Source organism: Scyliorhinus canicula, chromosome 11, assembly GCF_902713615.1.
Source record: "Scyliorhinus canicula chromosome 11, sScyCan1.1, whole genome shotgun sequence".
Lineage (NCBI taxonomy): Eukaryota > Metazoa > Chordata > Chondrichthyes > Carcharhiniformes > Scyliorhinidae > Scyliorhinus > Scyliorhinus canicula.
In genome coordinates, this window is record NC_052156.1 from 164,067,253 (window position 1) to 164,091,541 (window position 24,289).

General features: G+C 48.4%; 1 protein-coding gene across 1 annotated transcript in view; it reads left to right on the forward strand.

The window, feature by feature from the left end:
• Nucleotides 1-24,289, forward strand: part of camk1da (calcium/calmodulin-dependent protein kinase 1Da) — a 432,129-nt gene that overhangs the window by 208,711 nt on the left and 199,129 nt on the right. The window contains exon 3 of the mRNA XM_038811923.1: nucleotides 22,331-22,405. Within this exon, the coding sequence (XP_038667851.1) occupies nucleotides 22,331-22,405 (75 nt within the window). The remainder of the gene's footprint in view (nucleotides 1-22,330; nucleotides 22,406-24,289) is intronic.

The window sequence follows — 24,289 nt, forward strand, 5'->3', positions numbered from 1 at the left end:
GATAGATTCTTATTAGTCAAGTGTATCCATGAATATGGAGCCAAAACAGGTGGATGGAGGTAAGATATAGATATGCCGCAATCTCATGGTATGGTGGGACAGGTTAGAGGGGCTGAATGGCCTATTCCAGACCTGCTGAACCAGCCAGATTTACAGTCTCTCTGAATTAGATTCAATATTATTTTATTGCTGTGTTCATAGAATTCACAGTGCAGAAGGAGCCATTCGGCCCATCGAGTCTGCCCCAGCCTTTGGAAAGAGCACCCTACTCAAGCCCATACCTTCTCCCTATCCCCGTAACCCAGTAACCCCACTTAACCTATTTTGGACACTAAGGGCAATTTAGCACGGTCAATTCACCTAACCTGCACATCTTTGGACCGTGGGAGGAAACTCCAATAATCATGACGCCAAAGAGCCTAGACCTCACAAAACAAATGTAAATTCCTTCAATGCTTAACAACATCTTTGAGCTTATATGGCACCTGCTTTACAGGAGTGTGTTATTGAACATAATTTGACAGCGAGCCACTGAGGAGAAATTAATAATAATAATCTTTTTTAGTGTCACAAGCTTACATTAACACTGCAGTGAAGTTACTGTGAAAATCCGCTAGTTACCACACTCCGGCGCCTGTTCGGGTACACAGAGGGAGAATTCAGAATGTCAGAATGTCCAATTCACCGAACAGCACGGGCGCGATTCTCCGCCCCCCACGCCGGGTGGGAGAATAGCGGGAGGGCCTCCCGCAATTTTTCACGCCCTCCCGCTATCCTCCCCCCCCCAAGCCACGAATCGGCCGTTTCTTACGGCGAGCTGCGATTCTCCGAGGCCGATGGGCCGAGCAGCCGGCCCTTCACGCCCGTTTCAACATGGCAGCAAACACACCTGCTCGCTGCCGTCATGAAACGGGTGCCAGATGCCCGTTTGGGGCATCTGGGGGCCCGATTGGCACGGCAGTACCACAGCCGTGCCAAGGGGGGCATAGGCCCGTGATCCGTAACGGACGCACTCTTTTCCCTCCGCCGCCCCGCAAGATCAAGCCGCCACGTCTTGCGGGGCGGCTGAGGGAAAAGACGGCAACTGCGCATGAGTGGGTTGGCGTTGTCCAACCTGCGCATGCGCGGCTGATGTCATCGGCCGCGTCAGCCGGTGTGACGCTTGACGTGTGGCCTTGACGACCGTCGTCAAGGCCCGCCGCCGTGACGCACGGGGCCGTGCTCCTAGCCCCGCCTGGGGGGGGGGGGGGGGTGAATCGGCCCCGGAAGTGGGCGTGAAGGCTGCCGTGGGTCACGGCCTGTCCCACAGCAGCCTTTACGATTCTCCGCATTTGCGGGACTTGTGGAAGGAAACCGGAGCACCCGGAGGAAACCCATGCAGACACAGGGAGAACGTGTAGACTCCACACAGACAGTGACCCATCAGGGGTCAACCCCCAAATAAAGAAATTATTAACAAGATTTAACTTTTCGCAACTTTTAATTTAACCTGAATTAGAACCAAAGCAAATGAATGTTGAATTAACAGGCAAATTATGCTTCAAATGAAAAGGTAAATTTCTCTATAGATAGTTGATACAATAAAGATGTCTTACCCAACCAACAGCACCTGGATTTCTCCCCAGAGAGATGCGGCACAACGTAGTTACACAGTTTCACCATACGCTATCTTTATTGACGCAGGGTAGATCAGGAGCTTGTCTGACAACGGCTTTCACTTTTGTGTTTCACAGGGACCATTACCAGGGAGCAATCCAGGCAGTTCAGTGAAGAATCAATGCAGGAACACTTTCCCTTTTCCTAACACCTGCTCCCTCAGCCACGCACCTTTGAAATTGGATTTGTTTGAAGTGTCAGAGCCTTCCTGGAAAGCCTTCAATATTTGAGAAGGCTTCAAATCCCCTGAGTTCCTTTGAAATGCTAAGCATCCATTCAGGTTCACACAGCAATGCTATTACTAGCCTATGATTGATAGCTTAATGGTTCAGACACAGCTGCTGGGGAGTTTGTTTATTTATCTTTGCCTTCACACTTGAATGCATCTCAAGTACCCTACATTGATCCTAACCACAACATTAATATATGATAAGAATCGCTTATTGTCACAAGTAGGCTCCAATGACGTTACTGTGAAAAGCCCCTAGTCACCACATTCCGGTGCCTGTTCTGGGAGGCTGGTACAGGAATTGAACCCATGCTGCTAGCCTTGTTCTGCATTACAATCCAGCTGTTTAGCCCAGTGTGCTAAACCAGCCTAATACACACCCTGGTTATGATTGGTTATGATAGGGGCTGGTTTAGCTCACCAGGCTAAATCACTGGCTTTTAAAGCTGACCAAGGCAGGCCAGCAGCACGGTTCGATTCCCGTACCAGCCTCCCCGGACAGGCGCCGGAATGTGGTGACTAGGGGCTTTTCACAGTAACTTCATTGAAGGCTACTCGTGACAATAAGCGATTTTCATTTCATTTCATTTCATTGACAAATCCTGACACTTCAAAGCAGCTAAATGGTTTCACTTCCTCTTTTGTAACCACAGGAAGCACTCAGCATTGTTGATGTGGTGAGCAGCTGTCAATCATAACCAGGATGTTTACAAACATTGCAGTTAGAATCAATGGGGGGACATCAGATGCATTCAAGCGTGAAGGACAAGATAAATAAATAAACCTGGCAGCTATGTTGAAACCATTAAGCTGTCAATCAAAGGCTGGTTAAAGGTACTGACTGCAAAATTGAATGAATGCTTCCCATTCCAAGAGATCTCAGGGGATTTCAGACTTTTGAAGTGCAGTTGGGCTTTCTAGGAAGTCTCTGGCACTTCCAAAAGCAGCAGTATTACAACCATTGGGCTGAGGGAGCAGGTGTGAGGGAAGGAAAAGTCCTCTTGCCCGGAATCTCGAATGAACTGTCTCATGTGCTCTGCACCTGTCAGACAGAGCAATGCAGAGTAAAAAGGCTGCTTCAGTGTTTAAACAGATCAGATCAGGATGAAGAATTTGAAGCGAGGACTACCTGAGATCTCCATGACAAGAATGACCTTCAGGTTTCCGACAGCTGAAAGCGAAAGTCCAGACACTGGATTTCGATCCTGGGGAAGGGTCTCGGGCTCCACCCCTGACCCACAGCTCATGCCCATCCAAACACCAGGACCCTTGGGGACCCCTGCGGCCTGGCAGTGGCAAAGGAAAATGGGAGCAATGGGCTAGCCTCCTTGATCCGCCTCGGGTTCCATCACACTAGACCGGGGTGTCACTGCCAGGGTGTTGGTGCCATGGTGCCAGGGGGCAGTGCAGTATTGGCAATTTCAGGTGGCAGGGACTGAAGAGAGAGACCTGAAGGAGCTGCCGGGGGGGGGGGGGGGGGGGGGGTTGTAGCTGAAGGGGAGTGCTCAGGGGGTCGGGTGGGGAGATTCGTGTCGCCCTCATACGTGCATGGTGGTGGGTGGGGGGGGGGGCAGCATGGTAGCATAGTGGTTAGCACAATTGCTTCACAGCTCCTGGGTCCCAGGTTCGATTCCCGGCTTGGGTCACTGTCTGTGCGGAGTCTGCACGTCCTCCCCGTGTGTGCGTGGGTTTCCTCCGGGTGCTCCGGTTTCCTCCCACAGTCCAAAGACGTGCAGGTTAGGTGGATTGGCCGTGATAAATTGCCCTTAGTGTCCAAAATATTGGGTGAGGTTACTGGGTTACGGAGATAGGGTGGAGGTGTGGGCTTGGGTAGGGAGCTCTTTCCAGGAGCCGGTGTAGACTCGATGGGCTGAATGGCCTCCTTCTGCACTGTAAATTCTATGATTCTATGATTATGCCCAGGTGTGGGGTGGATGCCCCCGCTCGCTGGGGGGGGGGGGATTGGGGTGGCCCCTTGTCAGCGGGGGAGGGGGGTCAACATTTGCATTGTATGTGGGGAGGGGCCTGCAGCTGGATACCCGGATCAGGGCGCCTGTTCAAAATGGCTGCCCGAGGCCGAGAAGGGAAGGGAAACCAGCGTGTCTGCCGCCATGCATAAATCTGCAAGGCAAAAGTGCAGGAACAGCACGTGGGCATTGCTCCTCATGCCAGCAGGAACCAGACCTGATTCTCCGCTGACGGAAGCACTTAGACACCGGGACAGTGAATCCCGTCCTTTCTGTCCAGCCATACGGCTTCTCTCTCACCTTCGATCCAGTTGGTTTCCAGGTCAAAGGTTTTCAGGCCACATTCCAGGAACTGGATGTTGGTCGAAGACTGTAATATTTTACAGTAATGTCTGTATCACCAAAGATTTTAGGGACTTACGTAATGGTGATTTTTCAGACGATTCAAAGGAAATGGAAAGCCTTACTTGTTTTCCCAAGAAAATTACAATTGATACAAACACTTAAATGTCCTTTTCTAACATTCTTACAGGTTCTCCAAACATTTTAAAGAAATTACAAATTTTCCTGACTGTGCTGCTTCTGAGTCATCACATTGATTTACAGCCAATGAAGTACTTTTGAAGTCCTGTCACTATTGTAATGAGGGAAACACGGGCGTCAATCTGCGCACAGCAAGCTCCCCCTCGCACACAGCAGTGTGATGATATTGACCAGATAACCGGCTTTTTTTTGGTTGATCTTGATTGAGGGATAAACATTGGCCAGGACACAGGGGATAACTTCTTCAAAATAGTGACACGGGACCTCTTCCCTTCTCCTGAAAATGACGGAGCCTCGGGTCAACATTTCATCCGAAAAATTGCACCTCCGCCAGTGCAGCGCTCCCTCCGTCCTGCATTAGGGTGGCAGTCTTGATTTTACTGCTCAAGGCATGGAGTGGGACTTGAACCCTTAACAGGAAGACCCATGAGACCAACAGAAGCAGGGCAGACACTTGGGGAGGAAGGCAAACTGACTGCACAAGAGGTTGGATTACTGCAGGATAAACCCATTGGCAGCAGTGGAATTTCTCCCCTCTATATTATGCGCATAAGCAAATCTATTTGTTAAATGAAACTATCCTAGTTGATTTTCATAATTTATTTCTCCAGTAAATCTCCCCGGGAGCTGGATGTTGGTAGGAGACTGTCATATTTTACAGTAATGTCTCTATCACCAAAGATTTTAGTGACTTACATAATGGTGATTTTTCAGCCTATTCGGATTTTACGTGATTTCTATAGAGGGGCAGATCTATTTATTTTTAAAAGGAAATAGAAAGCCTTAGTGGCTGATATTCAAATATTGAGTAAACCATTGACCATTCCCCGGAATAGAGTGTTCTATTGGCAACTGAATAAAACTTAATGAATTTGTGCAATTTCCTGCAGACAGACATCAAAATGCGGCATAGCTGACGCTGCGTTTCTTTGCTTTAGAAGTGATGGAGTGCACTGACAAGACCTTTATTTGAACTAAATTGGCCCAAGAAATCATTGTGCTTTTACTGTGCCCGACACACAAGCATGGATTTTATGGGTTTGCATTCAGAGCACAGAACCCTGTGCGCATCAGGAATTCTGCTGCAGAACCCAGGAGCAGGAGGAGGCCCTTTGAGTCCATTCCACCGTTCCAGATCATTGTGCATCTGTGACTTAACCCCATCGACCCACATTTACCACATATCCCTCAATACCTTTGAAAAGAAAAAGGGTCCATCAGTGTGAGTTTTCAAATGAACACTTGATCTAGCACCAATTGCCACTTGCAGAAGAGAGCTTCCACCCTTTATGAAAAGAATTGTTTCTTAATTTCAGTCCTGAAAGGTCGAGCACAATTTTTTTTAACCACATCCCATCATCCTACAATCCCCAACGAGCGGAAATAGTTTATCCCTATTTGCTTCCCTTAATATTTTGACATTTTTGACCAAACCATTCCTTAGCTTTCTAAATTCCAGGGAATCCTTTGTTGTAATTTAACTCCTGCAGTCTGGCAGTCACCCTGGAAAATCTACACTGCATCCCGTCGAACATCAATAAATCCTTCTGAATGAAAATTGAAATGAAAATCGCTTATTGTCACGAGTAGGCTTCAAATGAAGTTACTGTGAAAAGCCCCTAGTCGTCACATTCCGCCGCCTGTTCGGGGAGGCTGGTACGGGAATCGAACTGTGCTGCTGGCCTGCCTTGGTCTGCTTTCAAAGCCAGCGATTTAGCCCAGTACTAAACAGCCCCTGAGCAGTCAACTGACATCTATCCCTCTTGAATTCCAGGCCTCTGGATATAAAGGCCAGCATTCTATTAGCCCAGGGGTGGGCAAACTACGGCCCGCGGGCCGCATGCGGCCCGCCAAAGGTCTTTATGCGGCCCACCAAGATCAAGTCATTAAAAAAATTTTTTTTTTTAATTTGTTGGCTGTTGGGTTACTGGTATAGGGTGGATACGTTGACTTGAGTAGGGTGATCATTGCTCGGCACAACATGTGCTTCATGTGATGTTTCTACTTTAAAATATTAATTAATAAAAATTAATTGCTTTTTTTTCTTTAAACTGAGTTACTTTGTTTTTCAAATAAATGTGTTTCATGTAAAGTTTCTACTTTAAAATATTAATTAATAAAAATTAATTGCTTTTTTTTTCTTTAAAAACCATTTATTTTGGCTATTTTAAATATTAATTATTTTACTTAATATACTATGCGGCACTTTAAAATTGTGATTTTCTGAATGTGGCCCTTGCACGGAAAAGTTTGCCCACCCCTGTATTAGCCCCTTCCATTATTTTCCATACCTGTTCACGGCCTAGACACCCCCCCCCCCCCCCCAAGTGGATCTCTGTGCTGGAAACGGGAACCCCATGGCTAATTAACTTTTACTAAGTATACTGGAATCAAATGTTTTGTAATCTAATGGTTCTTTATGTTGAAGCGTTAGATATAATGTAAAAGATTACATTCATTGAGAATTTGCTCTTCCTTTCTCTCTTGCTCCTTATTCTGTTCCCCCCCCCCCCATTTTAACCCCACCTCTCGCCAGTGCTCCCAGGTCTCTTGTTGAATTTAGATTGGAATTCTACAGCATGAAAGGGTTCACACATTACTTGCTGCTAATCCCAAAGCTTCATTTCTGCAACTTCTCTTGGGTTTTATGCACATACGCCGTGGGACTCTGGCACTCGCAGTTGTCCCAGTAGGCTGTCGGCAGCACAGCAGCAGCAGACACTGCAAACAGGTGCTCAATGACAAGGTATTATTACCAGAATCAAGTAACATGCAACTCACAAAGACAAAGCAGATGCTGAAGTCAGCACTGACGCTGGTGAGATGCCAAAAGTTGAGAAAGTAACAATAGAAAACAGGGACAATTATGAAAGTTGACTGCCTGCATACAAGACCAGAGCAATTACCTTTTTAAATATTGTAAAGAATTCTGCTTTATAACTGAAGAGAACTCATTACAAATGTGAGGTAATGCATTTTGGAAGGTCGAATACAGGTAGGGAATAGACAGTGAATGATAGAACCCTCAAGAGTATTGAAAGTCAGAGAGATCTAGGTGTACAGGTCCACAGGTCACTGAAAGGGGCAACGCAGGTGGAGAAGGTAGTCAAAAAGGCATACGGCATGCTTGCCTTCATTGGCTGGGGCATTGAGTATAAAAATTGGCAAATCACGTTGCAGCTGTATAGAACCTTAGTTAGGCCACATTTGGAGTATAGTGTTCAATTCTGGTCGCCACACTACCAGAAACATGTGGAGGCTTTAGAGAGGGTGCAGAAGAGATTTACCAGGATGTTGCTTGGTATGGAGGGCATTAGCTTTGAGGAGAGGTTGAATAAACTCGGTTTGTTCTCACTGGAACAACGGAGGTTGAGGGGTGATCTGATAGAGGTACACAAAATTATGAGGGGCAGAGACAGAGTGGATAGTCAGAGACTTTTTCCCAAGGTAGAGGGGTCAATTACTAAAGGGGCATAGGTTTAAGGTGCGAGGAGCAAGGTTTGGAGGAGATGGACGAGGCAAGTTTTTTACACAGAGGATAGTGGGTGCCTGGAACTCGCTGCCGGAGGAGGTGGTGGAAGCAGGGATGATAGTGACGTTTAAGGGGCATCTTGAAAAAATACATGAATAGGATGGGAATAGAAGGATACGGACGCCGGAAGTGTCGAAGATTTTAGTTTAGACGGGCAGCATGGTCGGTGCAGGCTTGGAGGGCCGAAGGGCCTGTTCCTGTGCTGTACTTTTCTTTGTTCTTATTTGTTCTTATGACATTTTAGTATTGTAACATTTAGCACTTGAAAGTACCTTGGTACTCAACAAGTTTGAATTCTCCGCTGCCCTGGTCTGACAGAGAATCGAGTGTCAGCCTCTGATCAGGTTCCGATGCTCCAGTCTCCCGCTGGCAGTGAGATATACGTCTCACGCCAGCGGCCACATGCAAAACCTCAATTTGCATGGATCTAAAGATAACTAATGGCTGGAATCCCGATGTCCCCCCCCCGGCAATGCTCGTGCCCTCTCAGCTGGGGGTCACATGGCTGTGAGTTGGTACAGGTGGTTGAGGGAGAGCAAGGAGGGAAGAAAACTTTTCCAACTGCTCAGGTTTGCTGGGGTTATAAACCTGGTCCTCCAGAATGAGTTGGTGGAAAGTGCTGGACTCTGGGTGGCTCCCTCGGGATCGGGGTGCCCCGGCTGACACCCCCACTGCTGCATAAGCTCATTTAAACCCACCCCCTAGCTGTAACTTACAGGCCCCCTGGCTGCTGAGGCTGCTGACAGTATGCTGGACAGGCTCTGAGGGCTCCTGGTCATGAGGAAGCCCACCCAGCCCCTCTGGAAACCCTCCTATCCCAGCAGTATCACCAAGGGAATGGGCATGACCAAGCTCAATCGCCGGCCCACCAGGTGCTGCCACTCCTCAGAAGCACAGCCCCACTGCAGGGGAAGCAGGGGATTAGCAGGAGCTCACCCCAAACAAAGGACACGTGCACCGTGGCCTTTGACACCCTCCCTGGCACACTGCCCCTCTCAGAGTAGAAGCTTCTCCAGTGACACTATCAGCCAGCCCATCCCTGAGGATCGCGAGATGTCTCCAAGCCCGGCCTGTCCAGTGCGTCCCTGATCCCATCCATCCTGCTCCCAGCCAGGAAACCTGACCAGCTCCTTGTCATAATCTGTGCGTTAAACCCAGGCTCCCCATAACATCACAGCTAAGGTCCCAGAAAATGCACACATCCCTCTCTCACCCCCATCCGTTGGACTTACACACATCTTAGCATTGAGATGACTGGCTGCACAATCTGACTATCTCCACCACACAACCATTTGGCCCTGCTGGTGGATGACACAAAGCCCACCCAGTGAGGACAACCACCTAGTAGACCCACCGGGAGAAACAGGGCAAGGGCCACAGAGCCTCTGACCCACATCACAGACCAGGTGCCACTCACTGTTGGTACAGGGGTGCAGTGCGGAATACATCTTGCTGAAGGAGCCGGAAGGTGAGGTGGGGGGGGGGGGGGGGGGGGGGGGGGCGGGGAACAACATGTTGAGGGTGGTGCAGCAGCACGGCTCAGCGTACCCATGTAGCCTGGTGGCATTGGGTGGTCAAGGGAATCCTCATCTCGCTGACATTCTCTGTCACCCCCCCCCCCCCCCCCCCCCCCCCCCCAACCCTCCCTTGCCAAGACATGGATTTGAGACTACAGCCAGCTAAGATATCTACCTGGTCACTGCTGCCATTGCAGATGTACAGCGGTGAGAGAGCCGGGCTCAGCCCAGGGAGGACCCTGTACAACAGGAGCCTGCCCCACAAGAGCAGGGGTCAGTGGGTGAAACTCAAGTGCCGGCTGTCCAACAGGCTGAGGAGGAGGTGCAAAGGAGACGCTGCATCAGACCACGTGTACATCGTCGACGCCTGTCCACCGGGGAGCTGTCGGACTACATGTCCCGCTGCTGACTCGGGCACACCAGGGAGACCGTGTGCCACCTGAGCCAGATGGTGGTGCACAAGGCACCCTGCAGGTATGGAGGAGGACACACTCCAGGTGGCCATCAAGGTGACAGTCATCCTGAACGTTTATGCCTCTGGTTTATGCCAGGATTCGAGCTGGTGACCTGTTCGGTATTTCACAAATGTCCATAAACAGGTGCAGCCTCACTGCTATGGACCCCTCAGGGGCAGCACTGTGGCACAGTGGTTAGCACTGTTGCTTCACAGTGCCAGGGACCCGGGTTCGATTCCCGGCTTGGGTCACTGTTTGTGCGGAGTCTGAACGTTCTCCCCGTGTCTGCGTGGGTTTCCTCCGGGTGCTCCGGTTTCCTCCCACAGTCCCGAAAGATGTGCTGTTAGGTGAATTGGACATTCTGAATTCTCCCTCTGTGTACCCGAACAGGTGCCGGAATGTGGTGACTAGGGGCCTTTCACAGTAACTTCATTGCAGTGTTAATGTAAGCCTAATTGTGACACTAATAAATATTATTATTAATATCTCCTGAGTGGCTCGGTGTCAAATTGTATTCAATAACACACTTCTGTAAAGCAGGCGCCATATAAACTCAAAGATGCTGTTCAGCATTGAAGGAATTTACATTTGTTTTCTGAGGTCTAGTCGGGCCCAAGGGAGTGCAGGTTCTTTGGTGTCATGGTTATTGGAGTTATTGTCCCAGTGGCCTGTCCTTTGCGGCTGAATGCATTAGTTAAAGCACATGTATAACTGACCAGTGGCATTGTTAAGTGTCCCTCGGTCACATCACTGATTGTTACCGTTGTAATCTAGACCAGCAATAGAAAAGAATAGCCGGTGATTATTTTCCGTGGATTATTGAATCTTCCGAAAGCTGGGTCTGTAACATCGAGACCATGTTCCAGGCAATAACACACCAGCTTTGTGACGCACTTTCATGAATTTAACATAAAATGACTAGACAGTGCGACATGGGGTTGTATTTCAGAGGCTGATAAATTTAAGTCGTCAGAAAGGGGAAGCTTGATGTTGGATAAGCAGCTGGGTTATTTAATGAGAGTATTGTTGTGATTGCCATTGACATATTAAATTGCGGATGAAGCCATTTGCCTGGAGTAGGCAGACAGCTCAGCGCACAGAAGTGCTGAGTAACAGGTCACCATCCAAGATGATTGGAATACTAATCGGAATTAGATGGGAGTAAAAGGCGGGAGGAGGGAATGGGGGGAAAGTACAGGCATAGCTTTATGAGATGTTTTCAGTGCATTTTAGGTACATCACATGGTGCATTGCATTAAAAAGAATATTCAGCACATTAAACAGGCCATTCAGCCCAACTGATCTGTGCTGGTGCTCACACGAGCCTCTTCCGAATCTTCTTCAGTCCGTCCCATCAGCAGAACCGTCTATTTCTTACTCCCTTATCGAGCTTCCCCTAGGATACATCAACACTCTTCACCTCGATTACTCTCAGTGGTGGCGGCTTTAAAATCGTGGCAACTCTCTGGATAAAGAGGTTTCACCTGAATTCCATGTTCGATTTATTGGGGTCTAATTTATGGTCCTTTGCTCTCGTTTCTCCCAGAAAGTGTAAACATCTTGGGGATGGATTCTCTGGTCCCCCTGCTGGGTGTTTCCTGGTGGTGCGCCGCTTGTCAATTGAAGCTGCCCCACGCTGTCTGGAAACCCATGAGCGGGGGTGCGCTGGCATTGGGAAAAGTGAATCCCAGGGGCCAGAGAATTCCTGCCCTTCTCTATGTCTACCCTATTGGGTGGCATGGCAGCACAGTGGTTAGTACTAGCTGTTGCTTCACCGCGCCAGGGTCCCCTGTTCTATTCCCAACTTGGGTCGCAGTCTGTGCGGAGTCTGCATGTTCTCCCCGTGTCTGCATGCGTTTCCTCCGGGTGCTCCGGTTTCCTCCCACAAGTCCCGAAAGACGTGCTTGTTAGGTGAATTGGACATTCTGAATTCTCCCTCCGTGTACCCGAACAGGTGCCGGAATGTGGCGACTAGGGGCTTTTCACAGTAACTTCATTGCAGTGTTAATGTCAGCCTACTTGTGACACTAATAAAGATTATTATGATGAAACCTTTTTCATAATCTTATAGACCTCCATCAGATCTCCCCCTCAGTCTCCTTGTTTCTGGGAGAAGGAGTCTTCGCCTGCTGAGTGTGACATTAAGTTGTCCAGAAATATAAAGCATTTTTAGTTCAAACTTCTATTTGTGTTTAAACACTAATTTCCAGATCTCAACATATTGCTTCTTTCTTTTCCTGTTTATTTATCTTTCCTTCATTGGATTATCCTTTCTTCTACAATTTTTGTTTTCAAAGCACCGAATAAACTGACTACAATCACCCAGCCGCTTGGGAACATCTGTGAGAAATGGTGACTGATTGTGTGGCAGGGTCAGCCAGAGAAAGGGTCATCCTTTTACCTGGCTCCTCTATTGAAAACATACTTTCAACAACTTTCATTCGAAGCTGTGACACACACAGAATGTCAAAGGCTATAGAATGTCAGAATGTGAGATGTCAAACAGTTTCCCTGTGCTGTTGCCTATGTTGCTTCTGCTATTACCATTGTCATTCTTCCCTCCTTTACATTTAGTAAATTACATTTGATTTCTTTAAACAAGGGGTTGATTCACCAATATTGGGCCCAAGTGTTTGTGCCGGCGTGAACACCGTTGCGTTTCACAACGGCGCGAATCGGGCCTGGGTACGATGGACTCTGGCCCCCACAGGGGGCCACCATGGCGCTGGAGCAGTTCACACCGCTCCAGCCTCCGCCGTGCTAACCTGCGCATGCGCGGAGGGACTTCTTACGCACGCCAGCCCCGACCCAACATGGCGTCGGTGTTCAGGGGCCGGCCGCTCCAGAAAATAGGCCCGGGGGGGGGGGAGAGGCCGGCCCGCCGATTGGTGGGCCCCGATCGCGGGTCAGACCCCATAGGAGCACCCCCCCCCCCCCCCCCCCCCCCCCAGTGAAGGAGCCCCCTCCCCCCACAGGCCGCTCCCCCTGACCGTTCCCGCAGAGTTCCCACCGGCAGTGACCAGGGGTGAACGGCGCCGGCGGGACTCTGTCGTATCGGCGCAGCCGCTCGGCCCATACGGGCCGGCCCCGTCGATTCCAGCGGCCGGCGGCGTGCCAAACGCGCCGGCGCAAATGGCGGCGATTCTGCGCACCTCACGTGCCGGCATCAGGCCGTCGTGGCGTGATTGCGCCGATTCTCCGGCCCAGTGCGGGGCTCGGAGAATCGCCCCCAAGTATTTCCTGATATTTCCTGAGTGAATGCGATGCATTGTGCTCGACTCCGTTTTTAGATCAGGAACTGTATTATGCCCTTCCTCCTACACATTTTAAAACACATATTTGGAATCGCTTCAACTCCACTTTTGATTGTGTTACTCCTTTCTCTTTGTTCCCCCTTGTGGGAGAGACTTGAACTAAGGGACACAGATTAGAAATAAGGAGTTGGGGTCACATGAACATGGGAGTGGCTGCGTTTTCACGGATCCTGCTGATCTTCTAATCCGTCTTTCCAGACTAGTGCAAATGTTGTATTTCCTTTTTCTGGGACTACATAGCTTGCACCACGCCCCGTGTCCTTACATGAAAGAGTCAAAATAAAATGCTTAAATCCTCATTTGTCCGTGGCAGCTGAAATGGGCTGATGTGGGGCTTGGTGCCGTTGCTTCTGAGCGGTCTCCCGCCTTGGCTGTGCTGTGTACATTGACGGATGTTGGCTGCCAACAAAGATGTTCTTCTGGCTGAAAACCCCGTCTGTGCGGTACGGGCCGTCAGGGCTCAATTCCAAGAGTCGTGGGGTACATTTGGGGAGGCGATGGAGGCACAGGAGGAACGTCTTCAATAGAGAGAGAGCACTGTCCCTCGTGACGGCCCACCTCCGCAGTGTCGAGATCCTGCTGCATGGCCTGTCACACATCCTGATGGATTCGGGAGAGAGAAGTGAGCCGAGTGGGGCACTCCATTGTACCCGCACCTCAATGCGAGGTGGTGGAAGACTCCTGAGTGAGTTTGAGAATTGGCTTCCCTGTTTCAGGGATGTTCATTTGGAGGATGGGTGTATCGTATCAGATTCGATGGAACATAATATACCCTGTCTTCGAGTCCTGGTGTTGGTTTGGCTGCCAATCTCTGGTCCCGTTTTGCCCTGTTACTGATGCTAGCCGGGAGGGGTTGGAGGTGGCCAAACAGGTCGATTCATCCCTCCAGCCAGCTGTAGACCTTCTGGGCGTTGGTGAGATGGCATGATGTACGTCGTGGTGTCTCACGCTTTGATCGTTGGAATCCTGACAAGACCCTGAGGAGTGCCCGTTGATCCTATTTTATCCTCAGCCTCTGCTCTCTGTGCGTCTGTGATGAAGTCTTCATCCCGGGGATTGCCCTGCAATTCATCTCGAGTCCGGGCAGACCTTTTGTTATCCTGAGGAGGACTGGTTTCTGTTTGACTCTTTCTTTGGGTGGAGTTTGTCTTGTGTCCCAGTAAGGGCCTCTCTCTGGTTGTTACCAATACTTTTGGAACTATTTGAGTGTCTGCTCCATTTTTGGAACAGTCTTGGGTGTCGGAGGGAGGGCCTGCCCTCTCTCCCAGGACGCCCATTTTCTGGGTGCCTTGTCGGTTCTTCTTCCTCTGGCCTGGGGTCCCCTCCCGGCTAAAGCCAGAGTGTTTATCCTTTCTCTTGGGCAGGTGGGAGTGGCTCCTCAATGGGATTAGATAAGTGTCGGCTCAGTAGGTGTAGGTGATGGGTTTGTGTGGAAATTCCCAGCATGATATTCTCCTGAGGTAGTTTTATTTTGGGATGGTGCTGGGCTAGGCCATGCCTGACACTGTCTGTGGTATCCTGTTGTTGCTGTGGATTGGGGGTGCCCTCCCCTGAGGGTACCTGTGGGGGGAGTGGGGAGGAGCTGGGTTTGACTTCCAGCTGGTTGGGATTTTGAGATGGGCTGAGTGCTTTGACTGGTGGATGTCTTGCCCATTATTCCCTGGGGTAGGAGTGATATCCCCTTGTTGCTTCTCTTCTCTTCTCTTCTCTGGCTGGCTCTTCTCTTCGTTGGCACATTTGGGGTGGTTGCTCGATAAGTTGAGTGTCTGGGTTGGTTGCCGATTTCCTGTCATCTGTGTTCTGATGGTTTTAATGGTTCTAATTCTTCTTTTCCTCTCTTTTCTGAGAGATGCCGGAGGTGATTCTTCCCTTGTGTCTCTCACTTTGCACTTGCTTTCCTGTCGTGTTACTTGAGGTGAGGTTTTGCCTTGGTGTTTGCGGTAAATGGTTGGGACTCGGCGTTCTGGCTGATTAGGGGTGGGTCCACCTTGAGAGTTGGTTTTTATGGTGGCGCTGGTTGTTTTTGCTGGGTGCTCCTGGTGACTGGGATGGGGGAAGGTGAGTCAGCCCTCCCTCCCAGGAACCCCCTTTCAGGGAGCGTCTTGTCGGCTCCTTTCTCCCCGTATTGGGGCCCCCCCTTTTGACTGGGACTGAGGTTATCCTCACTCAAATTTCTGGCTTCTTGGCTATCTGGCCGTTCTCCTTGGGGGTGTGTTATTTGCTGGTGGTCGTGTGGCCTGTCCCCTTTTGGTTGCTTCATGGGTGCTTCAGACCTGGGATCCAGTGGGCTCCATAGTTGTTTATAGTTGTTTGGCCGTTGTCTGTGGATCCTGGAGGTGGTGGATTGCGTTGTGAGGTACACATTTAATGCAATTCCCTCTTAGTTCTGGGCTACTTAGGAATTTTCTGTTGCAGTGATGGGTATGATGTATCTCCAGGGGCAGCACGGTAGCATGGTGGTTAGCGTCAATGCTTCACAGCTCCAGGGTCCCAGGTTCGGTTCCCGGCTTGGGTCACTGTCTGTGCGGAGTCTGCACGTCCTCCCCGTGTGTGCGTGGGTTTTCTCCGGGTGCTCCGGTTTCCTCCCACAGTCCAAAGATGTGCGGGTTAGGTGGAGTGGCCATGCTAAATTGCCCGTAGTGTCCTAAAAATTAAGGTTAAGGGGGGGTTGGGTTACGGGTATAGGGTGGATACGTGGGTTTGAGTAGGGTGATCATTGCTCAGCACAACATCGAGGGCCGAGGGGCCTGTTCTGTTCTATGTTCTATGTTGCTGACTGTCTCCTGCGTTGATGACATTTTTGTTTACTTTTGCTTTGTTGCAATATTTATAAAAATACAAAAATCCAATAAAGAGATACATTGAAAAAAATATAAGGAGTCTGCCATTCAGGACTGTGATGAGGAGGGATGTTTTCTCTCAGAGGGTTTGAGTCTGTGGACTTCTCTCCCCCAGACAGCAGTGCAGACTGAGCGTTTGACTGAGACGATGCAGATCGATTTTTGATTGACAAAGGAAGTCAAAGGTTATCGGGGGGTAGGAAGGAAAGTGGAGCTGGGGCCACAATTAGAACAGTCAGGATCTTATCAAATGGTGGAGCAACCTAGAGGGATCTACCCTTGGTCCTGATGTTCATTTGTTTTGGTGATGCTTTGTGCTTTGGTCTTGATCATTGAGTCAGTTTACTCAATATGGAAAAATATGGGGCTGGATTTTCCGCTGCCCGATGCCAAATCGCGGCCAGCGCCGGGGCGGAGAATCACATTTTACGGCGTAATCAGGCCCGGCGCCAGTTCGACGATTCTCCGGTGACTGAAAATCGGCATCACCGTGGAATACGCCGCACTGCCGGGGGGCCATTGTCAGAGGACCACTCAGCAATCCTTCCCTCCCGACCGGCCAAGATCCCAATGCATGGAACCTATTGCCGACCGGGATTCTGGACTCAGTCCTTGCCCGCCCTGGTCGGGGGCGGGCAGATCGGAGACGGTGGTGGGGGGGGGGGGGGGGGGGGGGCCTTACAGGCGACCGGGGATTTAATATGCGGGGTTGGGGGCTCGGGCACGCGGCCGATCGGGGGGTCTCATTCTTTGGTCTGGCTCCCCGGTCCGAGTCTGCCATGGAACACGGTGCAGCCGCTGGGCATCGCCGTCGTGCACGTGCACGGCCTCTGACCCGGAAATGCAGGGGCCCTATCTGCAGCAAAAGCTGCGAGATTCACTCCGGGTCCCTGCTACCCCCCCTGCAGGGCATGGAATTCGTTTACCTTTTTACAGGAATTTCAGGAGTAAAACTCTGCCGTTTTTACCCCGGCGTGGGGACATAGTCTCAATAATGGAGAATCCAGCCCATGTACTCTTGTCTGACTCTTAGTTCCCGTAGCTTTAATGGATTTAATCCGTCTGTTCCACCTGAACTTTATGCTGGTATGATTCACAGATTGTGATGGTGAACCACTAGAAATGCTCGCTAACAACAATAGAGAGTAAATAACACTTCTTACATGGCTGTTAGAACAATGAAAAGTCCCAAAGAGTTCTACATGCAAATTCTCAGTCTGTCACGGTATAATTCCATGTAACGATGTTGCTGTTGTATTTGATGTTTCCCAATGTTATTCCCTGCGGCCTCCTAGATAACCTGCTCAACAAATGTAGTGTGTGATGAAGTACCAGAGGACATTGATAGACCATCACCCTAAGGAGAGTATGGAATACAAGTGGTATTACTGCCTGTGACCGTGGATTGTAATAAGTAAGCTTCCCAGCAGACTGCCGACTTAAATTGTTTCATTTGCTCTTCCCCTTCATATAATAGACTAAAGTGAGACATGGCTGAAGATCTCACTTTCGGTGGGTTTTGAATGCATGAAGATTCCCCTTGTGTTACAACACAGGAAGGAAAGTGTTAGCCACAGCTGTCAGGAGATGGAGCTCCATTCTGTAAAGCTGAGATGGAGAAGGCTTCAAGGACCCAGGGATAGAAAATGCTACCAGTCATTTTGGTGTTATAACAGCTGCAGACTGGCATTATCCATTCACATTGCGATACTTAACAGGAGTAAACTGAGTCAGCCTCAAACATCAGTCTGTTCACTGCACTGAAGGGTTGCAGGCAACTCTTCCCTGTGTCATTTTTCTTGGGATGAAGGTATTGCTATCTTTTAGTGGCTATAAATATGGCAGTTAATAAGGTCGCCTTTCTTAATCTTAATTATGAATATGCTTTTCAGAGTCGCCAGGATCTCCAAGGTTCAACCAAATATCGATCAAAGAGCCAATACACCAGTTAGTTAGTTCAAAGTCAATGGCACTTATTTACACACAGTATGGTTTACTCATGCACAATAACACTACAGGCTAAACTATGTCTATCACTAACACCTATACTTAACTTCAAGTACCCGCTTAGGTCAGAGGAACAGTGGCTGTTCGGATCTGAGGCTGTTGGGTTTGAAGAGGTAGCAGGAGTGTAGCTATGGTCGTCCGTCTGGTAGCGAGTGTTTAACTTGAACTTGCTTCTGGTGGTGCTGGTGGAGGGGTCTCTCCAGTTGAGAGCCGAATCCAAGAGAGCGAACACATGGCGGGGTTCCTTCTTATACTCGGAGGGCTTTGTGTGCTTTTAGGCGGGCCTTAAACTTGGTCCCAATCAATTGGGCAGCTTCTCGAACACCGCCATCGATCTGAGCCAATAAAGGTGCGGGTGCCCTGATGGCTGGGTGTGTCCTAAGTGGCCGTTGGCCTTGCTTTGTTTGTGTCTTCTTGCTGGGGTAGTGGCGCCGGAATGTCTGGGACGGTATCGGCTACCTGAGCGCTAGCCTTTTGTTTATCGGAGATGGGCCATCAATGTGCAAATCGGCCAAGAGTTTCGGTTCTGTCTACAGTCTGTCCTCTAAATGCACATTCAGGTTCTGTGCCTGCTTGTTACTTTGCATTGTCCATTTTTCCCTGTATGCTCTGCGAGTGTCCATTTTATATGCTGAAAGTGGCCATCCCAGATGGCTACAAAGGTCAAGCTAATGTGATTGAGGAAATCGTTGATTCCTCTTGCGGATAAGCCAGTGGAGGCTCCTTTGGAGATTGAAATGTGAACACTAATTCTTTGAACATTTTTTAAGCTGTGTGTTTAAAAATAATTTAAAGCATATTTCTTCGTTTTTCATGGAGAAAAGCATTTTTTTAAGTTACCAGTATTGATAATTCACTGAAATAAAACACTATTATCCACCATCCCACCGTCAGATATTCCTTGCATGGTGCTTAGAATCAGCACCAATTTATGCTTCAAATGCCCCACCTCAGGTGTCCTTCTCATTCTCATTGATGGATACTTTCATTTCTAAAGTTTTGTGACAAAGATTGCGATTCTTATCTTCTGAATCTAATACGCATGTAAAAAAGTGGCTTGCTGGGTGTCATTCAATCGGTGATGAAATGTTGTATAATGTACAAACAAAACTGATGAGAATATGGTTAGCATCTCAAGAACATCACTAAATGTACTCAGAATGTTTTCTTTATCATACATGCCAACCTGGAAGTCCTGTTAAAAATCTAATGAGCAATTTCACACGATTTGCAAACCATCCAAATAACTGGCAACTCGAAAATGGTCCTACTTGACATGTAGAAGCCTGTAATTGCTCTGAGATTGCAATGCAGATAAGCTGCAGGTACAAGCAACATTCCTTCATTTTTATGAGAAAAAGTCCCAAACATCTGATGGTGCATAAGGTCTGGATGGTATGAGGCACATTTTCTGAAGAGGAGGTAGGGGGGGAAAATCTTGGAAAATGCTATCTGTCTTTCCACCCCCGTTAATGGTGCATCATGCGAGGTGGGAGTGGGTGATGGAGGGCCATTGGCAAGGTTGCAATGTGATGTCCTGGTGAGGTGGATTGGTCATGCTAAATTTCCCCGTAGTGTTCAAAGTTTAGGTGGGACTGCTGGGTTGTGGGGATAGGCTGGAGGTATGGTCTTAGGTAGGGTGCACTTTCAGGGGCTGGTCTAGACTCGATGGGTCGAATGGCCTCCTTCTGTAAATTCTATGATCTAATATCCCACGAGAAGCAGAGGGGGAACTATAGGTCCAAGAGCATAAGACCATAAGATAAAGGAGTGGAAGTAGGCTATTCGGCCCATCGGGTCTGCGCCACCATTCAATAAGATCATGTCAGATGTTGCGATCCCTGTTGATGTTACAATTGGGTGGGAAGATCCCAGAATGGAACCCTGGCTCAAAAGACTGTACAACATAGAACATACAGTGCAGAAGGAGGCGATTCGGGCCATTGAGTCTGCACCAACCCACTTAAGCCCCCACTTCCACCTTATCCCCGTAACCCAGTAACCCCACCTTACCTTTTGTGGACACTAAGGGCAATTTAGCATAGCCAATCCACCTAACCTGCACATCTTTGGGCTGTGGGAGGAAACCGAAGCACCCGGAGGAAACCCACGCAGGCACTGGGAGAACGTGCAGACTCCGCACAGTGACCCAGCGGGGATTCGAACATGGGACCCTGGCGCTGTGAAGCCACAGTGCTAGCCACTTGTGCTACCGTGCTGCCTTTACTTTTTTTTTAGAAAACGTGGAGGAACAGAGTCTCTGGACAGCTAATTAGTTTTAACAGAAACAAAACATTTATTAAACATGAAAAATTGGGTTAAAATACAATACGCCTTTAAACCCCCCTTAGTTTAACAATTAAACACAGGTTTTAGGATTAACATGGATTGCAAAGTACATTTTAATGTACAATGGTCTCATTCACACAAAGTCCCTTTTAAGCACATAGGATGACTGTGAGAAAATACATTTTCTGCTCTGAACCCCAAGTGAATATTTGAGGATATTGCCTCAGAAATCCCACCAGATAATTGTCACATAAGAATTTCCAAACTCCACTCCCAAAAACATGCTTTAAAATCTTCTCTTGGAATTATGTGTCTCCTTAGTGGTTTACATTCTGAAATCCAGACCAGGTTTTACAAATGACTCTTTTAACCCAAACTTCTGCTCCACTTTTAACATCAAATCCAGTCCAGGATTGTACACCACCCCATTTTAGGTTTCCTTTGTCTTAACTGTTTTTGCACCAACTCCGAGATCCGGCCACTGATTTCCATACTTATTTCAATTCACATTCTCTAGTAAAATCTCACAAACATGAAAATCTCTGCAGATGTCTTTCTGGCTTCTCAGCCTTCTTCTCAGCTCTGTTTGTCTTTACTGAACAGTTCTCTGATCTCGTACCTTTAACCTCAGATGTCTTGGAAACTTCTCTTCATTTCTCTAGTTTTCTTAACTAGATGCTCTTCAGATCTCTGTACTTGTTTTCTTAACCTTTACTCCATGGTATGGCTTTCCTTCAAGCAAAACTGAGAGAGATGTTCTCTCTCTAGCTTTCTAAACCAATTGCTTCTCGCAGAACTACGAGCATATCTCCAACTGTAATCAAATTAGCTAAACTAAAACTTAAAAGTTTCTCTACCTTGCAATTGGGACTCTACCAGTTCCTAAACAACACCCACATGCATATGCCTTTTATTTATTCTTCATGTTGTCGCCTTCGCTAAGCACAATAGAAAAACAGTTGGAACTTAACCAACCCCCACACATACAAACACTCTTTGTCCAGCATGAATCTAACTATAGGTTTCACCCCTCCAGGCACAGAAACATTAAATTAAACCCATTTAAAACCATACCTTATTTTTAATGTTTACCAATATAAATATAAACCCCTTAAAACTACCCTTGTTTTCCTAATCTGATGTGATAATCCTCAACTCCACATTTCCACCATATTCTCATGAGCTTCGATTCCCTTGCTGATTAAAAATCTGTCAATGTCCACCTTGAACGCATTTAATGACCCAGCCTTTCCAGCACTCTCCGGTAAAGAATTCCACAGATTCCCTTCCCTCTGAGAGAAGAAATTCCTCCTCATCTCTGTCTGAAATGGATGACCCCCTTACTCTGAGATTCTGCCCTCTGGTCCTAGACTCTCCCACAACTGGAAGCAACCACTCAAAATTTACTCTATCAAAGCCTCCTGAGAATTCTAATCTCTTATTCTACTAAACTCCTGCAAGTACAGGCCCAACCTACTCAACCTTTCCTTATAAGAACGTTCCTCCATACCCGGGATCAACTTAGTGAACCTTCTCTGGACTGTCTCCAATGCCAATAAGTATTTCTTTAGATCAGGGAACCAAAACTGTTCACAGCATGCTAGATGTTTTAACAGGACGTCCCGATTTTTATACTCTCTTCCATTTTAAATAAAGGCCAATGTTCCATTTGCCTTCCCAATTACCTGCTGAGCTTGAATGTTAGCTTTTTGTGATTTATGCACGAGGACCCCCAGATCCCTCTGAGCTGCAGCTTTCTGCAGTCCTTCTCCATTTAAATAATACTCAGCTCCTTTATTCTTCCTGCCAAAGAGCAGAACAACACATGTACGTACAGTACAGTGGTCTTTTGCACAGTCGTTACTTAACTGGATTAAAGGTGCCATGGCAGCTAGATCAAACACCGGCCCAGGACTCAAATCAAAGTCTTTGTTCTCTGAATCAGAACTGAACATTTACAGTGCTATCTTCTTGCTTCCAGAATAAAGCATGAAAACATCGTGGCCCTGGAGGACATTTACGAGAGTCCAAACCACTTGTATCTTGTGATGCAGCTGTGAGTATCAGACTGTGTAAATGCAATGTTTTCTGGAGCGCGGACTGTGTAAATGCAATGTTTCCTGGAGCGCGGACTGTGTAAATGCAATGTTTCCTGGAGCGCGGACTGTGTAAATGCAATGTTTCCTGGAGCGCGGACTGTGTAAATGCAATGTTTCCTGGAGCACGGACTGTGTAAATGCAACGTTTTCTGGAGCGCGGACTGTGTGGGAGAGCAGACAGTTCCTAACGATCAAATCTCTTTAGGCTATGAAGCACATAGTAGTTGCCTTTTTAAATGCAATTTTCGATCTCACAATTAATTAGTCAGAAGGTAACCACTTTGCAAAGATTGGCAAAGCAATTGATTAGCTTGAAGTAAAATTGGAGAGTTAAATGGAGAGACCAGAAATATTAGAATCCTTTGGATATTGTTGTCAAATTTGATCCGACACATTCCTGGAGGCTTCATCACCTGGTTTCTGGACTCCAAGGGCGGGACTCTCTCAGCCCGGGGCCGGGCCGGAGAATCACCACGGCCAGCGCGAAGCACGCCACGCCACCCCAACGCCGGCACACTGCGGAGAATCCTCGCCATTGGCGCCGGCGTGGTTGGTGCGGTGCCGGTCGGGGGCCATTCTACGCGGGTCCAGTCGGGGGGGGGGGGGGGGAGGGAGGGGTCCGACCCTGGGGGGCCTCCGATGTGGCCTGGCCCACAATCAGAGCCCACCAACTGGCGGGCCGGCCTCTCTGGCTGGGGGCCTCTTTTCTTCCGCGGCGGCCCCTGTAGCCCTGCGCCATGTTGCGTTGTGGCCGGCGCGTTGAAGGGAGCCACTGCGCATGCGCGCGTTGGCACCGGTGTCACTGCGCATGCGCGGATCCCACGTCGCCCAGTTCAAGACAGAATCAGCAGCTGGAGCGGTTTGAACTGCTCCAGTGCCGTGCTGGCCCCTTGTAGGGAGCAGAATTGCTGATCCTGTGGCCATGTTGACGCCGTTGAGAAACGCGACGGCGCTTCCGACGGCGTCAACACTTAGCCTCAGGATCACAGAATCCCGCCCCAAGTGCCCCAACACCACAATTCTGCCAGTGGTCCTCTGAGAACTTCAGTTGTGTGGGGCGATTGGAGAAGTTGATTTTATTCTTGGAGAAGCGAAGTTTGAGTGTATATTTGACAGAGGTGTTCAAAATCATGAAGGGTTGAGATAGGGTAGATGGAGAAAAAGCCTTGTTATTGGTGGAAGGATTGGGAATCAGAGGACATGGATTCAAGGTGATTGGTAAAAGAACAAAGCCAGATTAAGGAAACCCTTTCTCACACGGCGAGTGATTTGGATATGATCCATCCTCAAGATGCCCACCTTCGGAGGCTATTGGAAATCAAGCAGCTGATTGGATGATGACTGACTTCTTTCAAACAGTCTATGTATCTCGTTTCCACTAGTTTATTACTGACACCCGAAAGTGGTCAGTGAAAACGAAAAAGAAATGTGTGTGGACCTTTAAAAATGTCCCATGAAATGGTGACTTTTGAAATGAACAACTCATTGATCCAACTCATTGATATCTCTGTTTTCACACTTTTCAGATGTCTTTATTGTAAAATAGGAAACTCAGTTGGGATGTAATTACACTGTGATATTAGCATTCTAATGCTTATACAATTTATTGGAAATCCCTTCATCTTCCATTTTCACACTCTTTGGTGGCCTGTCTTCAAGAAGCACTCTCCAGGCTGATCTGAACATGAAAATCCCATTAAGGTGAAAGCTCCAGACTGCTGCTGATTCCTCCCCTATTGGTGACTCCCTAAATGAGACCACAACGAGAGTGTCAATTGAGGTGGCAATTGGTCCTTCGGAGAGGCGGTGGTGTAGTCGTGTTGTCATTGGACTAATAATCC